The sequence below is a fragment of the Hippocampus zosterae genome, chromosome 16, assembly GCF_025434085.1.
Source record: "Hippocampus zosterae strain Florida chromosome 16, ASM2543408v3, whole genome shotgun sequence".
In the NCBI taxonomy this organism is placed as follows: domain Eukaryota; kingdom Metazoa; phylum Chordata; class Actinopteri; order Syngnathiformes; family Syngnathidae; genus Hippocampus; species Hippocampus zosterae.
The window spans coordinates 7,198,254-7,226,011 of NC_067466.1; the positions used below are offsets into that span (position 1 = coordinate 7,198,254).

The 27,758-nt window shown below is 42.9% G+C and overlaps 1 protein-coding gene across 13 annotated transcripts in view; it reads right to left on the minus strand.

The window, feature by feature from the left end:
• Positions 1–27,758, minus strand: part of auts2a (activator of transcription and developmental regulator AUTS2 a) — a 299,562-nt gene that overhangs the window by 121,321 nt on the left and 150,483 nt on the right. For all 13 annotated transcript variants that reach the window (XM_052047726.1, XM_052047727.1, XM_052047733.1 and 10 more), the window contains one exon: positions 2,285–2,314. In XM_052047726.1, the coding sequence (XP_051903686.1) occupies positions 2,285–2,314 (30 nt within the window). The remainder of the gene's footprint in view (positions 1–2,284; positions 2,315–27,758) is intronic.

Genomic DNA, 27,758 nt, shown 5'->3' on the forward strand with positions numbered 1-27,758 from the left:
CAGTGAGCACGCTTAGTGTTTAGCATCTAAAACGGGTGCATGCACATTGATTTTTTTCGTTCAAGAAAATGCCCATACTTTTCTAACGTGCAAAGACTCTTCTTTTCCCAAGAAAGTGCACGCACAGACACACATGCGTGTGCACACACAAACACTCACGCATGCGCGTACAGGCACACACACACACACACACACACACACACACACACACACACACACACACAGGCAGACACACACTCACAAACAGGACTGCGCACACATGCATCTTCTGAGATCCAAATAGTATCTTATCAGAGTCTGGCAGTTCCAGTCGACATGGCAAAGACCTGCTACACAGGCAGAACATGATTTCTCCAGGGGACACTTTTCCCATTTCCCGCTTTTGAAGGGAAACTAAATAAGCCACGTTTGTCGGCATTGGAATACATTTGACCCATTAAAACGATTCCACTTTTTTTTTTAAACTCTACTTTACTACTCCCGGGTTGTAAAGTAGACCGAATCACCACTAAATGTAAATCACAACAGGGGCAGTGGGCCAAGAGTGGAAAGGGCCTGGCAGGAGCAGATAATGACAGAGGTGATGTGGACTCCGCAGGGGTAAAAGTGTCATGTGGGAACTGAAATTACTCCCTGACGACAAGGCAGGAGACGTGAAGCAGCCCCTTTCACAGGGGTCCCCCTATTTACTAATTCATCCTCTGTTACCTTAACACGCAATTAATCATTGACAAGCAAGGTGTAGTCAACGGCGTTTGTCAGAGGCGAAACGTGCGCCCGGAGTGAATTAATACAGTCAGTTGAGGGATTACAGGGCAACGCGCTCTCTTCTGCTTTGAGAAATGAAAAGGAAACGACAAAGACAGGACCAATTTAAATCGACAACACTGAGTAATGACTCAATTTGCTCTACTGTCTAAGCAAGATCGGCAAAAAGCATTACTAAATCATGAATGTGAATCTGTTTCTGCTCGTTACAAACTCATGGGATCACAATTGCTTTCATTTTAATGAGATACACTCTAATACGGAATAATGTACCTGGACGAACGACTGAGACTGCCTCAAACTATACAATACAATACAACAATTTTAAGTTTTCATAAAGAATTTAATCTGACCATTATTTGAAAGGTTAAGGGTTTATACCTATCAAAGTAAAATCTAATATAAGATCTAAATATATCATAATACTCCTCAAACCGTTGTAGTTAAATGCACACTGATAAAAAGCAAGCAACTTCCTTTGATCTATTGCACAACATTAGAGTCAGTGTCTCAAAATATCGCATTAACGTCTTTTCCGCACTATAGGGCGCTTCGGACTATTTCAATGAATGGCCTATTTTAAAATGGGTTTCATATATAGGGTGCACCGCATTATAAGGCGCATAGAATAGAAGCTACAATAATGGCTGCGTTTGCATTATGCATCCACTAGATGGAGCTACGCTAAAGGAAATACAATACAATACCGCTTTATTTATATAGAACCTTCACAACCGCTGCAGTTGAAACAAAGCGCTTTACAGAACATTTAAAATAATACATTCAAGAAATCACAATAGTGATCCGCATGTAAGGCGCATCGGATTATAAGAAAATTGCGAAAAAGTCAAAAATTATCGTCACTGTCATATTTGACCACTGACAATATTTCAGCTTCTTAATGGCAGACATATCGTAATAAAGAAAAATGGTGATCCGTATTACGAATACTCTTTCCCACCTCTTCACATACTTGGAGAGTAAATCATTTTACCAAAGGACTTTCTCATTTGCAGATTTTTTTTGAAGCTAATATAATAAATGGAGTAATACCTGAAACGTTTGACAACACAGCCTTTGAATGCTTCAATACATGGGTATCACTCGAATTGTTGTTCACATTATTTTTACACAGCATATGGAATGCAAATGCATTTGCTTTGTACATTTAATTTTAAACAAAAGAGGCAAAAAAGTGATGCACAGAAAATAATTATATGACGACACAATCTACCTCATATCAAACATTATATTTGGCAGAGTGGCTTGAAGCAAATAGAAAACCCGAAATTTGACGTCATTATAAACACTTCAAACCCAGAATAGTCCAGCTTAGATTTTGTATGTTATGAAGAACATTTAGAATAAATCCATATCTTATCAAAGTTTGGCAGTAATTATTCAGAGGGTGTTTAATTCTAATTGACATGACTGTCAGGCCGAAACGATGAACAGTCAATCTGGTTCAAAAGTCATTCAGACGCACCCGCAACGCTTTGAAAAGTGTCAGGCTTACCTTGTCGTCCTGGTCAGTCTCCGTGTCACACTGAAAGAGAAAGAAAAACAAATCAGATTTGGGGGAGGTTTCCATGCATTTGAAACTGCCACACGCTTCAAATTTAATGCATGTCTAATCTTTTCAACGACGGTGCGAATGTCACAAGCCCACAGAAGCGTGTAATGCATCATATTATGACGAGCCTTTTGGTTACATGTCGTAACTCAATTGGAGCTGGAAACTCAAGAACAAGAATTTCGACGACAATTATTTTTCCCTGTCGTGTGCTTTTTGCTTGAGGCTGGGCAGGGAGAGCGGGAGGAGAAAGTCAACCTTGTCATTGGAGACAGGAAAAAGATGGTTAGATTTCATTTTTTTTCCCCACACCCCACCTCTTCCAATTTCAATTTCAAGGTCCGCTTCATTCTTTATCAACTAATTAGTGTCATGCTGGGTGACTGGCAGCCTCAAAGTTCTGCATATGGCTGAGGTGCAGAGAAGCACTGAAGTCGGTAATGAAGAAGGCACTGAGCGGGGGAATATAGGCAGGGGTTGGCATCATATATTTGTGTGTGATGTTGAGGAGGAGAGCGAGGGGGGGGAGGGTGAGAGAGAAAAACGGATGAAAAGATTGACAACCCAGGGAGGAAGTGACAGAAGGCATTTCTGACTTGGCTCTCTTTCTCCTCCTCCCCCTCTCCCAATCTATTATATTTATTATTTATTTTTTGCTGATCTGGACTCTAAAAAGCTCAAAGGGAAGAAGGCTGGCCATGTGGCTGGTATGTTTCTCAGACAGGATGCTAAGAAGGGGGCAATGCGAGCTCAGCAGGAGCATAGCATCCAATTTACAGGCCTGTTCCACATGGCCCCTTGGGCAGCCGGCGGCATGCTGCCATGATGGTCAGCTCCAGCAACTCATAAATTATGCAGAGGCAATAAACGCGCTGGGCAAACACTCCTCAGACGTTCCCTTTCTCTTTATTTCTCTCTCACTCCCTCTCTCCTCACTTCTTACAACATTCCTTCCAACAGCCGTCCCCAATACGGTGTGAGGGCCAACACCCTTTTCCCGCGGGATGAATAAATGAGGGAGACGAGGTTGTAATTAGAAAAAGAAGTATTTGGGGAAGATTGGCTAGCAGGAACTGAACTAGGAAGAACATATGAAAATATACACACAGTGCTTCCACTCTATTAGGCAGATTTGCATCTGTGGGAATTTGTGTCCGTTCATCCAAAAGAATATTTGTGATGTCGAATGCAGTCCAGTGGAAAACGGAATCCATGTAGTTCATGCCATAAGTGTATTTGTGGTTGAGGTCAGTGCCCTGAGCGAGTTTTTTTCAACAGCAAGTTCTATTAATCTATTTCTGTCTTCGTCAACATTAACAAGTAAAGTAAAAGAAATAATACTGTACAGTACAGGCCTGGCTCTAGTTTGGTTTTCCACCAAGGAAACGATCATATAGCACTGAACACATCAGTCAGAAGGTGCCAACCCCCCCCCCCCCCCAAAAAAAACCCCACCAACAACAGGAAGAACAATGGATGTGAATGTGAGGGTCTGCTATAAATTTACCTCTCAGGATGTGGCTGTTGGCAAGGAGATGCATTTTATTTGAGCGGAAAACTTAGCGCTTGAAATATCAATTTCACGATCCGCTTATCCTCCCTAGGGTCCCGGGCGTGCTGGAGCCTATCCCAGCCGTCTTCGGGCAATAGGCGGGGACACCCTGAACCGGTTGCCAGCCAATCGCAGAGCACACATAGACGAACAACCAGCCGCGTTCACACTCACACCTAGGGACAATTTAGAGTGCTCCATTAACCTGCCCTGCATGTTTTTGGAATGTGGGAGGAAACCGGAATACCCGCAGAAAACCCACGCAGGCACGGGGAGAACATGCAAACTCCACACAGGAAGGCTGGTGCTGGAATTGAACCTCTGCACTCATATGTTCTTCTAAGTGTATCCTCAAATATTACAATGATAACACGTGAAAAATTTGCAGGACCATCAGATCTTTCCCCATTGAATATGAACTCTGTACCCTTGGAAGCCCGGATGACCAGGTGCTAGAAATAGTACCATTTGGTGCCTGCTTTTGTGAATCGAAAAACATCCATAGCGAGTAGAGCGAGGTCGGCTGAGAAGGTATCTGCACTGATTATTCGTCACGCCTCAATACTCTACCCTTTCATGCAGCCTGTAACCTGATAACATGAGAAGCTGTCCACTGTAGTAACCGCTGTCCCTCAAAGGGTTAATAGAAATAAGTGCAAATTGATAAAATCCAAGAACAATAAAAAAAATCGGTTTGTGTTCCTAGACATCCAATTTGCTTTTGGAATAAGAGCCACATCTGCTATAGATGTCTCTCGCGGCCACCCACACACAACCGACCAAGGAAAAGCTGCAGCAGACAAAATCTCAGTATTAGCTGCCCCAACAACTTCAATCTATTGAGGCCTGTCAGAATGTGACACCACACCGAGTACTCATTAGTGACTCCTCCGACGCGATGCGCAGCACAATCGAGAACACGGGCGTTTGACAGGTTCAAATAACACAACATTATTTGAGCTTTAGCTATCATGTTGGGAGCAACTTTTCTTTTTTTTTTCAGTTCCCCCTTTATCTTTTCCCTCGTTTTCCCCTCGCTCGCTCGCGCAACCGATTGCTTTGATTGCCGAGAGAGAAGCCGGCTGGAATGACTTGCCCTTGCTTGTGAAGCAAATGGAACATCCTAATGGAACTCATCGTATTATCCGATGCAAAAGTGCCATAGCTCATTACTTTAAGATAAAAGGATATCATTCTAGACGGCGAGCAGAATTGACTTTCGGTGCTGCGACTTGATGATGATTTAATCAACTGCTCTCTTTCACTTCTCATCCCGCCGCCTGTCGCATTCGCAGGTACCGCTAAACGAAGCACTCATACTGCTCGTTCGGGGGTACGGGGGGAAGAGAAAAGAAAATAAATTGCTATCATTACCTTCTTTTCCCCGGGAACAGAGGTATGTAAATTTCCCTGAGCAACAAAAGGGCGGGGGGGGGGGATAAAATGGAAAACTTAATAAAATCGAAATACCTTTTAGAATAACAATAAAAAAAAGATGAAAATCAGGCTAGGCATACAAGCACAATGTAATCATCCTTTTGGAGAGGAGATGCCACACAAAAGGAAAAAACGGTAGCAAGTAATGAAGACTGGATAAAGATGAAAATAGAAAAAAAACCATCCCATTGACACAAACAAGCGCGAGCTGTCACTCAATAAGTGATCATAGCAAAAGGAGAGACAAATTCCTTTTCATGTATGTGATGTTTTAATTTCTACACGAAAATCAGAAATAGAAATTTAGTCTTCAGGCTTCTGCGGTGTTCTTGGAAATATCAAGAATGATTGGAGGACCACACGAGTCGTCGCCACGGGCGGGCCATAGGGGGCCGTGCCAAGATCTTGATACACAAGTCATTTGAAGGACGGAGCTGAAAGAATGAGCTTTTTTCTTTTTTCATTTTATCATCGAAAGTATTTTGGTGTTAATTAATGTTGAGTTATCCCGAAGAAATTATGTGATTTTGTTTGATCAATGGCCAGTTTATAGCAGCCGGACTATAAAATAACAAATAAATCAATGTTGGAGTGCAAGAGTCCCGCATATTTTTTCACAGTGAATCAGTGTTTTCTTTTTGTAGGTACTGTCGTCTAATGTGACATGACGTGTCGGTAAAATATGTACGTATTTTGTAAATCACGAGAGCAGAGGACACTGCGGTAGACTCAACACAAGCGTATTAAAAAAAAAGAAAAGCTTATTATGTCAGAAAACTGTCATCGGTCATCACCAAAACGTATGTGGACATCTCTACTCATGCCCACCAGAACCTGCAAAAATAAAACAACGATTGCCCTGATATTTTCCATTTCAGGTAAGCAGCATTTCCCTCATTAAGCGGCATGTAGTGAGCGCCACTCTGGAGAGGAAAACACTGTTTCCTATAATAATATTTATAATATATTTATAATAATATTTTCATTCTGACATGATTTTACCCCCCCCCCCCCTCAAAAAAAAGAAAAAAACTCAACATAGGTCACTATGATGTAAACATTCATTCATTCATTCATTCATCTTCCGAGCCGCTTGATCCTCACTAGGGTCGCGGGGGGTGCTGGAGCCTATCCCAGCTGTCTTCGGGCAGTAGGCGGGGGACACCCTGAATCGGTTGCCAGCCAATCGCAGGGCACACAGAGACGAACAACCATTCGCACTCACACTCACACCTAGGGACAATTTAGAGTGTACAATCAGCCTGCCACGCATGTTTTTGGAATGTGGGAGGAAACCGGAGCACCCGGAGAAAACCCACGCAGGCCCGGGGAGAACATGCAAACTCCACACAGGGAGGCCGGAGCTGGAATCGAACCCGGTACCTCTGCACTGTGAAGCCGACGTGCTAACCACTGGACTACCGGGCCGCACTGATATAAACATATCCTTTAAAAGTCTTGTGGCTTGGCAACGGTGGTCAAAATGTCAACAGGGAAAAGAAAACCTCATTTAACCACCATAAGTATGTTTTTCAGTAAGCGAGTGCCAAAACTCAGTTCGTGCTATAAGTATGGTTAATGAGAACTCATGAATAAATCTGTGGCACTTTAGTTCAATGCAAACTAACATTGAAAAGAAAAACGCAGGGAGACCATTTCTGCTAACTGGAGATTGCACAACGGTTTTACATGACTCCGAAAATGATCATTTGTCTCCAGCAATGTTCACAACAGTGGCGCCATTGAGATCACTGACAGACGGAGGCAGGTAACTGGTTCTGAGTTAAAGCAACCGTCACCTATAAAAAGGAAATAAGGAATAAGGAGGGGGGGGGGCGGCAGCTGACAAAAGAAAGTGATCTCTAACTGGGATCGCCATTTTACAGAGGGCAGTATACTGTTTAACGAGAACCTCGTGTTTAGTTTAAGCAACTCCAGAATGTCAAACATTAACTTCAGCTCTAAGAGCTGTTGATGTTGGCCAGTATCCGGACCACTTCTGATTGCCCCGCCGCTCTCATTGGGGTCTTGCTCTTGGCTGCGTGCTCCTGTAAATTTCTCTGGGCCTCTGTTTGAGCATAAGGCCTTTGTTGACATTGGTCTGAGTCAGAGTGAATTATTTTTGTCCCCCCCCATGTGAGTAATACTTCTTGAAAAGCAGGGGAACATTAGAAACCATTGATCGAATGCTCAATGTAGCTCAACTATCACCCGCAGCAGCAAGTACGCTAATCGAGTTAACCACTAAAAGAAATACCTGAACGTAGGACTTATTAACCACATCACACATATGAGAGCGGTATACAAGGCCAGTATACTGACATGACCATTTCCATCATAACCTCAAAGAAATCTACTGGTCCGAAATTGCTACCACATGACTTCCATTCAGCCTGCAGAATTACTGGGTACAGATTCTTAAAAGGCAACCTCATCAGAAAGCGTGTTCCATGGTTGCACGTTGTTGTCCCAATGAGCGGCATTGGAGCTTCAGGTACAACTGCTTTCTATCCATGACCATATCAATAATTATGGTTGCTGGTGGTTTCATTAAAGCATCCCTTTGGATCACAGGATGGGGACGGTTTATCAGGCTGAGCCAGGTTGCCTCGCAGGATGGCCGAAAGGGTTAAAAAAAAAAAGTGAGCGGATTTGGTTGCACGCCTGGAAGGTGGAGTAACAGCATGAGGGATGGCAGCCATTGCCACGGTCAGCTCTGACGGTGCCAATTTGACGATGGTGTTGTCGAGGGATCCTCGCTCCCTCCTTCTCACAGCTCCTTCCAGATCGAGCTGCGCATCCTGATGGTTTTCGGATACAAACAGTCACATGGCAAAATGGTGTTCTCACCCCCCCCCCCCCCCCCCACTTCCCTCCTGCTGCATTCTGCTCCATCTGCTGCTGGGGCCTGGTTGCCGTCGACCGCCTGCCTGTCACAGCGTGTGTGGAAATTAGCTGGGGAGGAGGTGCTCGCTTGTGCTAATTACATTTTAATCATTGGAAATGTGTTGGCAAATCAAGCCTTGATTGCCATCTTGGAGCTCAGAGTGTCTCTCTGCCATAACGGCGTGATATGGCAGCATGCCTCGTCCGACTGCTGGGCAGGGGCACCGGTACATTATTCATGGGGACCAGTGAAAGATCGAAATTGACAAATGAGCATTTTTGACATGCCTTCTCTCAAATTCTGGACAGATATACATTTCAGTTGTTGCCTTCTGGATCCACCTGTGCTCATCATCAAGGCACATTCAGCCAGTGTTGGTCACATCATTTCAGGGAGAAAGACAATGCATGTATATTTTAGAATACCTTTCTTCACTGATGCCAGAATTATTATTATTTTTTTTTAATCAAAGCCAGCAGATGCAAATGTTATTTTCCTATTACATGAAAGACTTTTTAAAAATTTAAAAACATGTAAAAGTTCAGCTCGTTGAGCGAAATACAACATGACATGCCCCGGCTGGGTCCAAGCTTTAAAATGAGTTTGGCTCCGCAGTGATGACATTGAACATGCAATTTCCACAGCATCTGCTTAATGTCAAGCTGTCTTATATTAAAAAAAAAAGTATTGGACACGAAAGAGTTGGAGACAAATCAAAAGGAAAAGAAAACATCTTGTGCTTCTATGCAGTCACATAAGGCAAAAAAAAAAAACTCCTTTCAGCAGCCAAAAATGTCTCGTCAGGCAGGACCAGACTTTTGTCTGGACTAATATAATCAAGTCTGATCCAGATGTGCAGCACTAGCCAAAAGCAGCAAGCTAACATCTGAATGCAATTTCCTTGCAGATGTAAAGCTTTATCCACAAGATTTTCTATTGGACTGCAAACTCCAAATCACAGTCACGGGGTGAATTTGAGCTAAGGGAGGGATGACGTGGGAGAAGGGCAGAAAAAATGAAGCCTTCCATAAAATAATTGGAACTTTATAGCCTGTGACCTCTGGTTTCAATACCCCGGAGTACATTCTTACTATATTCTGCTTTCAAGTCACTCAGAGACCATGTTTTAAATCTGGATTTCATTGGTTTTATACAGCTATATCAACTGTGGATACAAAAAGTCAACACCCCAAAATGCCAGATTTTTGTGCTTAAAAAAATGCGACTAAGATAAATCATTTTAAAACTTTTTCCACCGTGACCTAAAACTCTGTACAATTCAAACAATTTCGAATGCGGTCACACAGGTGGCCAATGCATTTCTCGCTGGTGGGTGTGGCTGTGTTCGGATTTAATCGCATTCGGTTCCTTCATCAAATAGTCGGTGCTCCCAAAATGCATTGTGCCTTTGGCAATGATTAAGCACCGCAAGTCAAAATGGCGCCATGTTTTGTAACTATGGCAGACGTCAAGCTAACAGAATATAATGATGTATGAAACCGGAAGACGGAAAAAAAAAGATTTCTCTGCTACAAAAAATAGACTAGCATGGTTTTATTGTATTTTCATCCTGTTCTTGCTGGTGTGACCTGCAACAGCAAAACAGTTGTAGCAAATGCAAAACAAAATAGCCATGATTTGATTTGATTTGAACCTTCCGCCACTGGGAAACTCGCTCTATGCATTGACACTCAGCCACCCAGCAAGACCAGCATCTGAGACTTAACCAGGAGCTGGTCATAGCTGGTGACCAGCCAGAGTCTTTCTGGTGTCACCAGCGATCAGCAGGGCAACAACACCATGTTGACTGTTCAGATCTTGGCTGCTTTTTATTTCTTTTGCTGCTGCTACTGTTTTTCTCTTCCTGGTGACCCCACCAAGACTAGCATGAGAAAAAAAACAACAAAACCATGCTGGGCTCTGCTTGCCTTTTTTTTCTTTTTTTCTTTGAGCAGGGGTCACAGTAAAATCAGCCTCCAAAGTTTGACTTCCCACACACTGCACTTATCCTGCCAAGGAAATTGTAACCATTTTTAGTCACACACAATGTAACCATACATTTGTGTGAAGTACATAAAAAGAAAATTCATACAGTATTATGTATATTATTCATTCATTCATTCATTTTCCGAACCGCTTTATCATCAGTCGAGCCACCGGGGTGTTGGAGCCTATCCCAGTTGTCTTGGCCAGTAGGTGGGGGACACCCTGAACCGGTTGCCAGCCAGTCGCAGGGCACACAGAAACACACGACCATTCGCGCACACACTCAAACCCAGGGACTATTTGGAGTGTCCAATCAGCCTGCCATGTATGTTTTTGGAATGAGGGAGGAAACAGGACGACCCAGAGAAAACCCACGCAAGCATAGGGAGAACATGTGAACTACACACAGGAAGGCCGGAGCTGGAATTGAACCTGGTACCTCTGTTGACAATTGAACAGAACATTGTGAAGGAGAAACATAACGTGTTTGAGTGTGGAGGAATGCTGTGATGGCAAACTACAAAAGTGATGCCTGCCAACAAGAAATGTTGCCACAGGGTAACTCTTTTGGTGGATCAATTCCTATGCAGCCACCCAACCGGCGGACATTTAGGCCTGACAAGAATCAGGATGAAAAGGTGGGAGCACAGTGGCGAGGCGCTCTACGAAATAATAATAACCAAATTATTGTACAAGCGTTGTTACAGTCTATCTTAGGATAACATTTTCAGATACAGGCAAGGGTATGGCATGCTTTATGGTTTCGTTGATGTGGGTCAATTTCGTTTAAAAAAAACCCTGTAAAGACGCAAAAAAACCCGCAATTTGTTCATTTGTTTGCTGCTTTTGGTTTTATATGTCTATTATGCTGAAAGAGCTATGCTTAAATTTGTCTTTTCAAATGGTTGATGTTTGAATTTTTTACGTATTCAGAGTCAAGGGAGTCCTTCAAATCGGGGGTGCCCAGTCAAATGCACTTGCATAAAGTATCCTAGCAACTCATTAAAGCCATTACACTCTTGTCTTTATACACTCCAAGTAACGGTAAAGACATGCAATAGTTCCGACGTGGTCACAAATTTGTATATATCTCAGAAATAACACCAATTATATTGGCGTCTGCTATTGTGTGAATGCAAAATGGCTGACCCATCATGAGCACTTGAGCTCACAGATCCCTCTGGTTTGTTGCAACAATATAATGAGTCTCTCTACAGTGGCATTAATGTCAAAGACAGCTTGACTGACAAAGTAAAAAAAAAACCTCTCAAGATACGATGATGCATTTGCGTTAGTTTTCATGGGAAAGACATAAAATTATACTAGAAAATCTTATATGTCGTATAATTACATCACATGCTATGATACAAAACTGAATATAACATTTAGCACTGGAACCACAGCCATAAGCACCAAATACTGCATGGGTGTAATTCTCTAAAAGAGGCCATTCTAACCAGTTTTAATCTATTCACCCATCAACTCGATCATTTTATTTGATATGAACTTCACAGTGGGTGTGGTGTCATTGTTTTGCGATGTGCTCCGTTCAAATCCAAATTCTTTTGAGCGAAAACCAAATTTTTCATATGTTTTAAAATGTTTGTTTCAGAGCCAAATGGAAAAAAAAGAATGAATATAAAAATCAACACCGAATAGGACAGCCACGTCCACTTGGTTATGAAAAACGTCAAACGAGGGGTTTTCCCTCAACGGACGGCTGTCAGGAACTGGTGACAGCGAGACACACAATAAGGAAATGATATACGGGTACGTATTATAAGATACGTTGACCCATGCATGCAATTTTGGAATATGCAAGTGTGTATTAGTGATATTCTGTAATAATACCAGTATCTGTCCATCCATCCGTCCACCTTTAACTGATAGTAATATTTTATAGCTGAGTTAACGATAAGCTGCAATCCTGCGTTCAACGAATGCCAGCCTCTTCTACCATGCCCCGCGCACCCCTTATACGGATTCTTGGCCGAGGGAAGTGAAGGGAAATGGGGGCGCATCAGGATTAGGTTCTGCGCCTCTAATCACTTAACTCCTCACACCTGATGGCACACTATTAACTTTGAATATCTCCAGTGACCCCGCGGGTCGTTGCCCATCACATCAAGTTTTTATTAGGGAATTTTCCTCATCATTAGCCATGGCCTGGAAACGAGCCATTAATATTCATACGGGCAAAGCAAAATGAGGTCCCACTGATTTTCCATCATCCAGGCTATCTGTGCAGCTGCCGGCGTTAACAATCACCCCTGTGCTGCACATTTGCCACATATCATTATGAGGCACTATAAAGCTCCCCCCACCCCCCACACACATACACCATGATGGGAAAGGGTGCAAGGTGGCGGAGGAGGAAAATGCTGGAAGGCTGGCAGCCAGCTGACACCCATCAGAGAGTAACAACCCAGCTTTGCCAACAATCTGCCTGCAAGTCTCATGCAGAAAGACTGGCGCTGTCAATGCTAACAACCCCTGCGGGCTCTGCCAGACACACAGCTGAGGTATGGAGAGGGCCTCGGTGCCCTCGCATTAGAACACATGCTGTTTGTCAGTCCTTGCTGGCAGCTAGACGTTGCTAATGCATTGGCAAACGCTAACTCTATAATCTGAAACAAGATGAGGACATATCTGAAATCAGGATGCATGTGACAACTCATTAGGTGTACTTGCACAATCTGATGAAATACAATTCAATTTCAGGATTTCCACTTCCTGTTCGTGACCTGCCAACAAATGGAAGTTCAAATGGGTTCTGATGCTACCATTTTTAAGAACTCAATTTTTTCGGTTTATTTGGTTTTTTTTTTTAACTCTACGATAACCAAGTAAGCTAAGTATCAAACACGGGGTCCAATTTTATTAGGAACGCACATTCAATAAAATCGATCCATGAATTTTTGACAGTCATTGCTCGCACTATTTCTTGAGCCTATACTTGAGCCTATATGAGTCAGCAGGATTTGAAAGGCGCCAAGTTCAGCTGCAGCCATTATGTATTTTGCTTCGACAACGCTGATCATTTTGTTGGTGCCAACCGTGCCTCCAAAGTAACGCTATGGAAATGACGCCCATTGCTCAGTTACTTTTCCACAGTCATATGTACCATTTCTTTAACTGAATATCTTTGGATGAAGGTCGTGAAGCTGTTCAAGTGCAAAAATATTGATATTGAATTTTAATCATTATCATTTTTTACTTAAGTGCTCAGTGTCCAGGTGCCAAAATGCTCCAACATGACACAACTGAGCAGACACCAACATTCAACAATTTTGTGCAAAGGGGTGACCAATCTTGATTTTATTCCGAGCACACTTGCAGGAAGGCTATCATTTCGACCTGTTTATTTTTGGGCTCTCATCTAACACTTTTTAACCATATTTTCTGAGAATTACTCAATTGTACTCGATCTTTTAGGATTTTAAAAGTAGAAGGGCTTCTAAATAAAACAATCCGACACATAAATTGGAGACTTATGTCTTACGGCGTCAGTCCTCTGTGTGTGTACTGAAGCGCAAGTCACATAGTATTGCATTTAGGTGCACAAACACTGTTGAGTAGTGAGGTAAAAAGCAACTTACATACTAGCAAAGTGTATTGATGTATTTTTCACAAGACAAAAACCATCTGCCAAAAGGTTTTTGCATCAGCACCGTAATTGCGAATTTTTTGACAATCCGGATGTGCATCCACGGCAATCACAACCTGTCACGCTTGCCCGTCGTGTCTGCCTGCATTGTCTCCTGCCCACCATGTGCAGCATTATGTTAATGCTGACTCTAAATCTGATTAGCCACAGGTATGAATGTCAGTGTGAAGAGTTGTTCATTTGTATAAGCTCTGCAATTGGATGGCAAGCAGTCCAGGTGATGCTTCAAGTCATATGGAACAGGCACTAACTCTATTATGAACAAGCACAATGGAACACGGCTTGATGAACAAAGTTCCTCTTTGATTCCCCGATTCAGAAAAACGTGTTGATGCTCACAAACTCAAGACTCCAACTCAGGGGCAAAATATTCCCCCGTCTTGGCTTGTCTGTTAGCAGAGGGCATTCCACATTGCACACATCCACTTACTGTGAACCCTCCACTCCACGTTAATTTTCCATTCATCTGAACTAAAAGTGGATGACCCAACTGTATATACTGCCACCTCTCTGACAAGTATAGTAGAGGTGATGATTGAATGTGAAAAACTGCTGTAAGGGTCCATAGTTGGATACAAACCATTGAAAACAACATATGACAACACCTTACATTCCATTAGGAATGACCAAAATACGTTTTCCAGGCAGGTTGTTGACATGACATATTACCGATTAAAATCCATCCATCCATCCATCCATTTTCCGAACCGCTTGATCCTCACTAGGGTCGCGGGGGGTGCTGGAGCCTATCCCAGCTGTCTTCGGGCAGTAGGTGGGGGACACCCTGAATCGGTTGCCAGCCAATCGCAGGGCACACAGAGACGAACAACCAACCACGCTCACATTCACACCTAGGGACAATTTAGAGCATTCAATCAGCCTACCATGCATGTTTTTGGAATGTGGGAGGAAACCGGAGTACCCGGAGAAAACCCACGCAGGCCCGGGGAGAACATGCAAACTCCACACAGGGAGGCTGGAGCTGGAATTGAACCCGGTACCTCTGCACTGTGAGGTCGACGTGCTAACCACTGGACTACCGGGCCGCCCCGATTAAAATGAACTTTTAATATTACGGCTTATTTACTTGAACTTGAAAATGGTGACTTGATTTTAGAAACAGCTGCTGCGTCGAAAACTTTCTCCAAATTGAGGACATAAGGTGAGATAAAAAAAACAAAAAAACAACAACAACAACAAAAAAACAGATGCAGTATCTTCAACACCGTCTTCCGGATAATTAGAGCGGCTGTGTTGAGGGTGGGAGGGGGCTGTGTTGAGGGTGGGAGGGGGGGGGGGGGTACTTCGTTATTCTCCCTCCCTTTGCGAGCTGTCACAGGGTACATCTGAGTCGCCTCATTATACAGAAACTATTCAAAACGAAACATATACTACACGCGCCTGTCACTGTCGACAGCAGATGCAAACAAGCAAATATGAATAAACATTCGTTGTTGTCGAGCGCTGGTCTTTGAGCTGCGAGGGTTTACAAAGAACCGCTTTGTACCAAGGAAAAATATTTATTTTGAAAGACGGATGCAAGGCAAAACAAAATTAAATCGAATCCATGCTAAGTGCTAAAACAAATTACTCGCAGCGCACCAAATTATATTTGCTCCTCCATCAGTAAGATCAAACGAATGTAGTTTGACTCCAGTGCTAATGATTTCCTGCACTCACCTCCTGTCTTTATCCCAGGGGTGTTAATAAACACTCAGCTTTTTGTTTGTATGTTTGTTTGGGCTATTTATATATTTCCTAGCTCGAGGTTCATCCAGCTTCCTCCCTCACTCCTTCCCTTCACCCACATTGTTGGAGCTGTAGAAATGAGCAGGCTACCATGTATTGAAAGTAGATACTGTCGGCTCATGAAAAAACACGCTGAATTAAAGATGTAAGTAGTGTGGAATGACTGACATAATAACTCTTGAATTGGGAATAATTAGCATCCTAATTGAGAGAGTGACCTGACCCAACAAGCTACCACAACGCATATAGCAGCAGAATCAAACATGAATTGTCCAGTGCTTGTTCAACTACCAGGGGGAAGAAAAATACAAACAGAAAACGGGAAACTCACTGAAAGCAAAATATTACAAATTAAAAATCTCCCAAACACAGTCCCACTGACATTTGATACAGATGTTAATATCTTAGGGTCACTGATAGGGTAAGAAACTCAGATTCCTCGAGAGCCATATCCTGCCTGTTTTAGATCCTCCCCTACTCCAACACCCTTGATCGTTTTGAATGGGTCTGGGTGCACTGCGCATCCCAGAACCTCAATGACCTGCCCTTCAAGAAGAGTGGGAGATGCCATGCCTCAGCAGACAATAAGTTGACTTGGGAACAGCATGAGATGTCGTCATCAAGCTGTAATTGATGCTCAAGGGCACAGGACAATTATCAAGATGACATTTTTTGCTGTGGTGTACCCACCATTGTTGTAAAATTTAGTTTCATTTAATTGTTTTGAGATGAGGAAACTTCGAATTAAATGCCCTACTTTCATGACTTGTCTGTGCTCTCACAAACAACCACGGAGGAAGTAGTAGTAATAGTATTATTTATACACACATCCCATTTTGGAATCTGCTCATCCCCACAAGGATTGGGGGCATGCTGGAGCTTATCCCAGCTGTCTTCGGGCAGTAAACCGGGTACAGTCTGAACTGGTATCCAGCCAGTCGCAGGGCACACATAGATGAACAACCATTTGCGCTCACAATCACACGGACGGACAATTTTGTGTTTGGAACGTGGGAGGAAACCCGAAGTACCGGGAGAAAACCCACACAGGCACAGGGAGAACAAACTCCACACAGGAAGGCCGGAGCCAGAATCAAACCTTTTACCTCTGCACTGTGAGGCAAACGTGCTAACCAGCCGTCCACCGTGTGTGTGTGTGTGTGTGTGTGATATATATATATATATATATATATATATATATATATATATATATATATATATATATATATATATATAAATAAAAATAAACCATTTTGTGAGGCACTAGGAGGACAACAAAATAAAGACTATACTTTGGACTGTTATCAGAGTGAGTAAATCAAATCCAGGCTGGTGGACACCGATTTTAGTGAGAGTGGTGTCTTGTCAGAGTATGAGAGTCAGCTGTCATAAGAGGCACCAGCGTTTTTCTGGGCCACTGGTTCCTGCTACCCCTGAGTGTTGTTATAAAGTCTCTGAATAAGCAATTGTGCGCCAATAAAAACTGACCTACCCTTAGCTCCACTCGAGAGCTTTCAAGCCAACTCAGCACACAATATCCCACATGGTTTATTGCAAGGCTTCTTTGGGCTTTCTTAGAGAACAAAGACACTGGGGGAGGAGGAAAAGAAACACAGGTTAAAAAATAATATCTGTGGAGTGTTTTGTCAGACATAATTATTCTCGAATTATATGGTCAAAATGTGGCATTATGGACACTTTGTTGTCCAGGCAGTCTGGCTTTGATCAACTGTTGGTGGAATGTGGTTCACATTAGTGGGCCTACGGTTATGCATGTTTCCTGTCATGAAAAGGATAACAATGAGGTCAGCAGAGCAAGGACTCCCCCACCCCCCTTCTCTGGGAGCAATCGTGGTTGAGCACCACTTCTTGAGCGGACTTCCCTTTTTCCTGGCCACAGGAAATGACAGGATAAGACCAGAGGTAAGAGAACAGAGGAAAGTGGACACAAGAATGAGACCCCTCTCCCAAACAGGATCTTGAGTCAACAAAGTGACAAATGATTTTAAAAGTCCACTTTAAAGAAACTCCAAGACTATTATTGTTCTGCCATGTGCCATTTCTTCTATTTCCTCTTTGCATTTTATGGTTCTATTGTGTTCCACAGCTGGAAGATAAAATCTACCAGACATAATCAAGTGGTGTGCACTTAATAAAGGACTGTACAAAAGTAACTTAATTTGGGTTAATTGAAGACACTAAAGTGTTCATATGTTTGAATGTGATTGTGAATGGTTGTTTGTGACCTGCAACTGGTTCAGGGTCTTGCCCAAAGTCATCTGGGATAAGATCCTGCGCACATGCAACCCTCAGGAGTATAAGCAGAACAGAGAATGGATGGCTGGATATTGATTTGATTTGTTTCCAAGTCATTTCAGTAAGAGGGGTTTTTTTTTTTTGGTGCGTTGTTATTTCGAACACCTTTCTTCGACCTTTTGCACCCACCGCCAGCAGCATCGTACAACAGCAGTGTGGGCCACGAGCTTAGACTCTCAATGACTGATTTTATATGCTTCTCTAGGTTTTAGCTGCAGCTCAAAAACAAAACAAAAAGAAACAGGCTACCATTTTATCCTAACATTTCATTCTTGTTATTCTTATCCTGTCAACGCATTGCCTTGTCCCGTTGACGCACTATGAACTGTGAACTTGCACTCTAAGGATCATTACCTTACAAAGGGCACCAGCAATTTTGACAATGTGGGTATATTTCTGGACATTGACAAATTTGAAATTATTTCTGCACTGCATCTTGAATACTTTTGTCCCATCGTTCAAAGGTTCAAAGCTCTTTTGAGGTTGGGAGAAATGAAATCACAATTAGCTTCTAAGAAATGGCTTTGGCAGACTGTGCAGAGTTAGAATAGATTCTTAGTAGGAATGGTTGTTTAATATTCATGCTTCATACTGATTATAAAGTATAAAGAAAGTGCTGTGAATGGAGGAAGTGCAACTTCACCACGTGCCAGGGAATGACAAAAGAATATTTTGAGGTCAGGCCAAGTTGCTTTATACGCTGAGCATTCCCCCATACAACAGTAAATGTATAAGTCGAATGTTCAAGGAAAATTACATTCTCGTCCTTCAAAATAAACTCCTCGGCATCGTAATTACTCTGAAATGGCCCGCTTATGGAAGACGCCTTTTTGGCCAAAAGCAAACATTTTACTACAACACCTCTGAACTGAACTTTGCATCGCTTACCATAATTTGGCTTGTGATCTGCTGAAGACCAACGAGAGCCCCTCCTGAGGGATATCGCTGGCATTCCAGGCCGGGCATGGCATGTGCTCCCTTACCACCCCCCCGCCCCCTTCCCCCGCAATCCAACTTCTCTGAGGCCCAGCCTCATGCTGGCCTGTGCTGTGGACACCACCATCTGTGCATCCCATTGGTAAATTGGCAAACAAAACTACTGGAACAGTCCTGCCCTGATTTGGGCTCTTGGCATAACAGTTGGAGAAGCAGGAGGGTGGCCGTGGTGCGGTGAGGGATGCTCCCTGGTGTTTCAGAGAGCCACTCCATAACACTTTCCTCATGAGCGCTTCTCCGGAGGGCTTCTGGAACGTCTCAGAGCCATCTGGGGAGAAGTGGAGTGTGGCAGAGAGCAGCTGGACGCTTACAGCTGCTATTTAAGCCTTGGCAGCGTAGGTCCATATCAGTCAGTCAGCAGGAAATGCGAAGCAGCACAGTGGGGCAGAACCTAGCGGCCAGTTCACAATTGATATAGCGGCGCATTCATGACGTAAGATTGCTTTCATCTTGTGCGTGATACTTCATAAATGCACTCAACGTAACTTAAAATGTCATGAGGATGGATATATTGATCACTAGAAAAAAAAAGGAAAATTGACCAAATTAGAAAAATATGCGTCCACCATTCAAGTAAAAATAAAATCTCCTTCTCACATTCTCACAAAATGTCGATTGGCCACCGGAGACTACATGGGAGGTTTTCTCACAAAGCAGAACAAGTCTTGATTGTTCTGCGGCTCCCAGGAGCACAACCACCCCCCATGTGAAGCTACGCGCAAAGGCTGCTTGTCAGGAGAACATTAATTAAAGTGTTAAAGGTAGAAGAAATATTGACTTCCTCTCTTGCGCAACCTACCAACCACTAGAAGCCAGCAAACCCAACTGCCCCCTGAGGTTAAGTCTTCCTCTGGCTAAGGCCCGGAAGCTAAATGGAAAAAAAAGCCCCACTAAGACCAATTAAGGCCTTCACAAGAAAACTGAAAGGAAGACAAATGGAGGGAGAAGGCCCGATTACAAGATACCTTTGTACAGATGTAAAGCAATTAGAGCAGTCTCGGGGGCCAGACAGTGCGGTACCTGTGAGTCACAGAGCCTCCGACCAGTCAAAAGTCAAAACAATTCCTCTATTCTGTTTGGGGCTCAAGTCGGCCAGTGTATTAGTGTCATATATCAGTTGATAGGGCTGGTATTGGTTTTCTCCAGAGCATGGAAGTGATGGTAGTCTGCCAAAGGAACCACTCCACCCTCCATTATCTCTCTTTGGAGAAAATGACTCCATTATCCATTCAAGCGGGCCTTTTCGATAAAACAAGGGCCGACAGGAAGTATGAAGGAGCTCAGATGTCTCCTTCCACTAGTCAAGTTTGCCAAAGGGGTCATTCTGATCAAATCTCTGTAATTAAATTGCACCGTACACTTATTACCAGCCAGTAGATTTATTACCTCCCTACCTTTCAAAGGCACAGAAACAAATAAACTGTTGTGGCTTTGGTCCAAACACTGTGCCATTGAAGGTCACATGACAAGAGTACCTTGAGCCACAGTCCACCGCGACACAATCATAAAATTTGAATTCAACCGTCGAGTCTTGGCAGCCGGATGTATTTCAAACAGCCTGCCGTTCAGCACCAACATTTGAGCAATATTGCCTTTGCCAAATTCACATCAAACTTTGCATGGAATAGTCATTCTCAGTGAATGTAAATATTGCATAGCAAACCCTACTTGTGTTATTTCATTTTTAAATTACTGAAAAAAAATCAATGAGGTCGTCGACAACTACCGTATTTTCACGACTATAAGGCGCCATTAAAAGTCTTAAATTTTCTCCAAAATGGACAGGACGCCTTATGGTGCGGAGCGTCCTTTATATGCGCTGAGTTCCAAAATCTGACTGACAGCCGACACGCTGTTTATATAGAGAAAAGGCGGAAGTGACTGTGGCCAGGCATGCGGGAAGAAGTCGGCCAATCAGGGAAGGGTGGGCGTGTATATATACATATATGGAGAGGGAGAGAGAGAGAGAGAGAGGGAGAGAGAGGACAGGCAAGCTAGTCCGCCAATGGTGAAGGGTGGGCGTGTAAGTGCTAAAGGGACGCCGCCTCAAGCCAGTACCAACACTTGTATAGTGTGTGGCAATGTGTATTGTTGCAAAACAACTCCGGTTTTGGTTTCTAAGAACCCCTGAAAATAAATTCGACAAAAAGACACACCTACGAAGCTCAGTTCAAACTTAAAGCCACCGGTTATGCTTTTGGCATGCGTGCCCATCTCACAGCAGCGGTGAAAAAAACAAGTCAAGCAAATGAACTCTGAGCTTGCCGTTATTCCCGGAGGGTTGACTAAAGAACTCCAACCGCTGGACATTGGCATCAACCGGGCGTTCAAAGTAAAGTTGCAAACGGCATGGGAACAATGGATGATCGGTGGCAAACACAACTTTACAAAGAGTGAGATGCAGCGCTTGGCGAGTTACGCCACAATACGCAACAACGAGAGGGAACGCGGCGTTTTTGATGGATTACGGTACTTGCACAATTGTTCAATTCTTTCTACACACACACGCGCTGCCACCATGTTTCGCTCTGTTCTTTACTTTCAATTGTGGGAAAGCTTCACACGAGAGAAATGTTGACTTTGCTGTTACTACTCCTTCTTTCCGCTCGGCAATGCGTAGCAACTCACACTAGCATGTGATGCGTTCAATGACAACTGAGATGTGCAGTCCTCTGCTTCTGATACAGAGGATGAGGACTTTGATGGATTTCTGGGTGATGATTGATCGAAAAACGTGAGAACATTGTACAATGGCTAAATAAAATACACCCGAACTCAGTTCTGGTTTCGTTGCCTTTTTAAAAACGTGTTTTTATCTTATCTGTATGTCTTGGCATGCTACCGTATGCTTCAAGCTAACGTGTTAGAGTGCGCGCATGCATGCCGTATGTTTAAGCTGGCGTATGTTTTACCACTGTAAAACTGCGGCCATTAGTACGATGCGTCCTGTGTATGTGTAAAATACAGAAATGTCACCCATTAATGAGACTGCGGCCATTAGTACGATGCGTCGAATAGTCGTGAAAATACGGTAGTTCACATACACTAAAATTTCATCACACTGGTGAAGATTTTAAACTTAATCTGAAGTTACGTAACGCCTGATTTGTACAAACTTTACCTTGACAGAGCTGTCTACATGTGTTCCTTCACCATTTTTAAAAAGTAGCCATTGCTTAAAATGATATAAAACCATAATGCCATTGTTGATTTGTTTGCGCACACCTGGCATTTTGCAATGTTTGTGAGCATTAGGCTAAACTGACAATGTATTTAATAGGGTTATTTTACACAGATACACAACATTTTATTATTTTTGTTTTATGTTTTGTTTAACTGCTATTATTATTATCATTATTTTTGGATTGGCATTGGCTCGTGATAATACCAGTATATAACAACAATAATAAAATATACATTGGTACGGTAATCGACTGGTTAGCACGTCGGCCTCACGTGTGAAGGTGGCATGTGGAGTTTTCCCCATGCCTGTGTGGGTTTTCTCTGGGTACTCCGTTTTCCTCCCACATTCCAAAAACATCAGAATCAGAATCAGAATCATCTTTATTGGCCAAGTATGTAGAACACACAAGGAATTTGTCTCCGGTATAACACGCTGCACTAGTATCATCGTAAACAACAAAATCATTCAACCATTTTAGAGTAACCAGTAGTTTTGTAGTACCATTTTGGTCCTACATGCATTGCAGACTAACGTAGCACTCTAAATTGTCGCTAGGTGTCAGTGTGAGCGTGACTGGTTGTTGGTCGAGACCAGGGGTGTCAAACTCAGGTACTGGAGGGCCGCTGTCCTTCATGTTTTCCAAGTCTCCCTGTTGCAACACACCTGATTCAAATGATCAGATCATCAGCAAGCTCTGCGGAAGCCTGACATTGAACCTGTTCATTTCAATCAGGTTTGTTGCAACAGGGAGATTTGGAATACATGCAGGACAGCGGCCCTCCAGGACCTGAGTTTGACACCCCGGGTCGAGGTGAGTGGCTGGGAACCAGTTGAGGGTGCACCCCGCCTAATGCCCAAAGACAGATGGGATAGGCTTCAACACGCACCGCAACCCTTGTGGGGATAACCGGATCAGAAAATGGATTGATGGATTATAAGAAGGAAGTAAAATTGAAAACGAATTTATCGACTCCAGTGTCGTAAGTAAGTCATACAATGCAGGCAAATGACACTGCGGCTGTGCTAATTTTAGTATATGCCACAGACCACACCCCCCAAAAAAGAAAAGAAAAAACGCAGAGCACCAAATGGCCCCTGAAGCCATCATTTGCACCCCCCCCCCCCCACCACCATAATTGCGATTCTGGCCCGACCAATGTGTTGCCCACCTCTTGTCCAAAGCCAACAGGGATACGCTCCAAATCAACCACGACCCCAATAAGAACAATCGGTATAGAAATTTGATGGATGGTTAACTTAGTCGACAATTAAGCAAAGCAAAAGCCTTCCTTGTGACCAGTGATTATGAAATGATTTTGACAAATAGAAGCCTGGTCTATCATGACCTTCTCCTGAGGCAAGGCCCACTGCAGTCCTTATTATTAATGGGTGGCTTTAAAAAGCAGGTATTGGAGAATAATGTGCGGCTGTCACTGTGTGTAATGGGGCTAATAATGGTGTCCCATGTGCTGTATAATGAACTTCACCCCCCATCGAAACGCTATCTCTTCGGCTATGGTTGATGAACACACATTTTTCATGTTCTCCTTTAAAATCGTCAAATGGTATTACAACAAGCAACTGTCCGCATCCTCATTTCAACATATTTAGCCAATACGAAGCATATACAGTGGTACTTATACGAAAATCATTAATATCAACGATCTTAACAGACATTGTTAATGCATGACTTATTTGCCCCGTTCTACAGTATCCTGGGAATGTCAACAGAATTAAAAAAATAAAATAAAATACTTAATTCAAAATTTGGCCATGGTATGGAGGTTATGAATAATTTGAGGCTGGTTTGGAACTGCCAGTGCAACTGCGTTGCTTGAATTGGGGGCCAGAAAAAACGATTTGACTTCATAGTTCAAGTTTGACAAAGCCCCAGAGCACAGCCAAGTTAAAGACTTAAGCAGATGGCCAAATACTTGGCGCAAGAAAATAGCGGCTCCGAAATGTGTATATATATATATAATTTTTTTTGGGGGGGGGGCATCTTGACAGGCATATGGCAAGAGTTCATACCAAATACTTCAGGGAAAAACAAAAAAAAAGAACTTGCCTGAGGGAGAGCAAAATCATATAAAACAAGAAATAATAAGAAACAGAAGAAACGAGCCACTGACAGAAAAATGTTGAAATGCCAGAAATATGATCGTTTTAGCTCTATACACATCTAATTTACTCTGGTCCCATTCCGATTGCTTGCAGTCTTAAATAATCACGGTCATAATAACAGTGAGTGGAGGGGATAAACAGAGTTCTGTTTTAAATCAGACACAAATCAAGCGCACTGAGGGGGCGAATGAGGGAACGCGTGCCTCCCGGCGCTCTGGGAAAATCAAACTTTAAAGCATCGGCCAAAGCTCACGTCCTTCCGTCTCCAGCCAAAAGATTAGAGATGAGGATATTTCACGGTCAGCGAATATGCTTGAAAAGACAGAGTGGATCATTTTTTGCGGGATTTTATATCAATAAACATAGAGAAGTCAAATCCGCAAGGCAGAAAATCAAATAAAAGACTCATATCCTGCATAACCTCACACCACGAAGGAATTGGACATCTTCGGTATTATCCGTACGATGATCGGGATCGAGTTTGCATCAACAACGTTGCGTGAGCTGCTCGAACAAAGCCACGTTGAGAAATTGAGCGCTCGCAGGGCTCTCACCACTAGATGTCAGACGAAAAATGACAAACTAGAGAGGAAAGGAGCTCACTCATTTGCCAGCAGTGTTAAATCAAAAGAGTCAATGTTTGAATCTCACTGACACCAGGTCAAGGCCAGTCAAAAAAAAAAAACACTTGACATTTAAGGGCAGTCAATGCTTGTTCGACATACCCAAGGTTATCACATGAGTTTTGAACTGCATTCTCGTCTTCTGGTTGCTATTAATGGGAAAGAATAGGCCGGTGCGCGTAATGCGTATGTACACTGAAAGATAAAGTGCAAAATGGTGTAAGACGTCCCATTAAAAAGATGATTAACGTTGCCTGCGTTCTAAAAGGATAAAAGCACCTGAAGGAAAAAAAATGTCTGTGAACATGACATGAACGTGAGGCCAAGGACGTCTTATCCCAAGCGTTAGATTGCTTTCGCATCAAATGATTAGTCTCATCCATGCTAATTACATTGAATGGAAACTAATTAAGAGGAAGTACGCGTCAGCTAATGAGGAATTGGTGCTGTGTCCATCTTATAACATAATTTGCAGTCGCTGCAAGCTACTTCGACTCTTCTTTAAACATCTTAGCTAACTGGGGGCCATGAAGGATTTGCATGATCAAAACAGAGCAGATGCAACCGCACGTCTTTCAAAATAAATAAATACAATAAATATATGTATGTATGTATAGCACTTACTGGGAGGGCAATTGATTAACCCTTTTCAGGACCTTTTTCGCTTCAGACTGATGTTAGCGTAATGAGAACATATTAGATCATGTCTTCGAGTAGATGCAAAGATGCGACAGACTTTTTTAAAAATCATTTGTTTGGTCATGGGCAGATGCATATGTTGATGTAATTGGACAGACAGAGTGTTGGGTAATACGCTACGTGTACCGGGTACACTAAATGGACAATTTCTATACGAATGGACAGAAAATGCATGCATGGTAGGCTGATTGGACGCTCTAAATTGTCCCTAGGTGTGAATGTGAGCGTGGAGGGTTGTTCGTCTCTGTGTGCCCTGCGATTGGCTGGCAACTGATCCAGGGTGTCCCCCGCCTACTGCCCGAAGACGGCTGGGATAGGCTCCAGCACCCCCGCGACCCTAGTGAGGATCAAGCGGTTCGGAAAATGGATGGATGGACAGAAAATATGAATACATTATAACAATACTCTCTATGAATGGAGAGACATTTGCATTGCATGTGTCAACAAAAGATTTGACGTTATGGATTAAATTTTTAACTAAAGGTTCACGTGCGTTCGGTGTGAAAACGGGTGTATCTTGACTTTTGTGCCAATGCAAGTCTAGTTGACAGTACTTGGGAATTTGACAAACTGCACTGCATCTCCTTCGGCGTTATGGCAGACTGAGATCGTTTACACACCTCTGGTTCACCTGACGATTTGGTGACAGAAAGGATACTGCGATGGGCAACTGGTGACTCACTGGCTGCATACAGGCGCCAACCAGTTTTTTTTGTTTGTTTGAGGAACTACTTTGAGGGCGGTTTTCATACCCACAACTGCGCAACCTACCCTAATTTAAATAATCACATCTACAAAATTACCGGTACTAAGGCCCTGTCTATTAATGAACAGACAATACGTGCATTTTTTTATGTTAATGGGAAGATTTTTACATTATGGGGTCTATTTTTATGTCCAGAGCAAGTCTGGCATGAGGTGCGATATATACCTTCACGGGGGTGTGCGAGACTGAGTTCTGGTATTTTCACAAGGCTGTGAAAAACCGGTGCTGCATGGTACATTTTCAAAAGGGCGTGAAAACATTTGTTTCACCGCCAGTTAAACTGCCACCTCTCATTCTCTTTCAAAGCCGCACGTAAAGGGCATGCCGATAGTCCTGGAAGAAGACACTGATTTGCTCGAGTGCTGCAGCAGGTCTAAGTGCAGACCAGGTTCATAAACATCAGCAAATGTCCTCCAATCACAATTCAGTGAATTATTTTAGCCAGTACATATGTGTTATATTGACACAGTCTTAGGTTCTTTTGCAAGATTTCCCTTTTTCTTTCCTATGTGTGATGTCTTAAAAACATACTGACTGTAAACGCATCCCTCACGGGACAAGGGAAAGCATACCACTTAACTCAGAGTGGTTCCATCTGACAGTGCCTGACAGCAGTGGAGGGCCTTTTTGACCACAAATCTGTCACAGAACTTTCATCTGGCCTCGGCCAAAAGGACATTTAATTCGACCACTTTCAGAAAGAACTGACAAGACAATAAACACTGATGCTCGGTTTCTGTTTTTAGTGGGAATGATTCAATGACGCACAAGCAAAGAGAAAATGTACTACGGTGTGGCGTCAAGTAAGTAGGGCTTGCCTGTTACTATGCTAATATAAAGGTCCAACTTGACAAATTCCCTCCTCTGCTCAAATCCCCAACTAATTCCATTAATCTAAAAGCAAGCATGCAGAAAGAGACGTGTGATGTTCATATTGCACGAGCAACTGTTCAGACACCTGCAGGTTTAATTCCCGTTCCCCAGTTGACTCGGTTTTCTTTTTCTGTGGCAAATATATTTTTTAATTAAGACAAACGAAAGCCCTTGTTTGATGTCACTCGTGTCAGTATAATAAGACTAGAAAGTTTAGTGCTCTTAAAAAAAAATGTGCATTTTTTCTAGCTTTACATCTTCCACAGATTATTTTCCTACCCTTCGCAGGACCTCGGGCAGAAGTCCACTTAGACCGTCAAAACCGGCTTACCGCTGAAATCCAAACACTGATCACTCCATTCCACCGCAGTACCGCTGATTAAATGTTAAGTGTGTACAGTGCAATTTGCTAAATGACAAGTATTTTGTACACGTAAATATAGTTTAATTATGGCAATTAAAGAAGATTATGGAAGATTGGCAGATGGGGAATGTAATGTTGTTTTAATTACAGTTTGAATGCGCTGTAACGCAAACAGAATGTTAACCCCTCGGAAC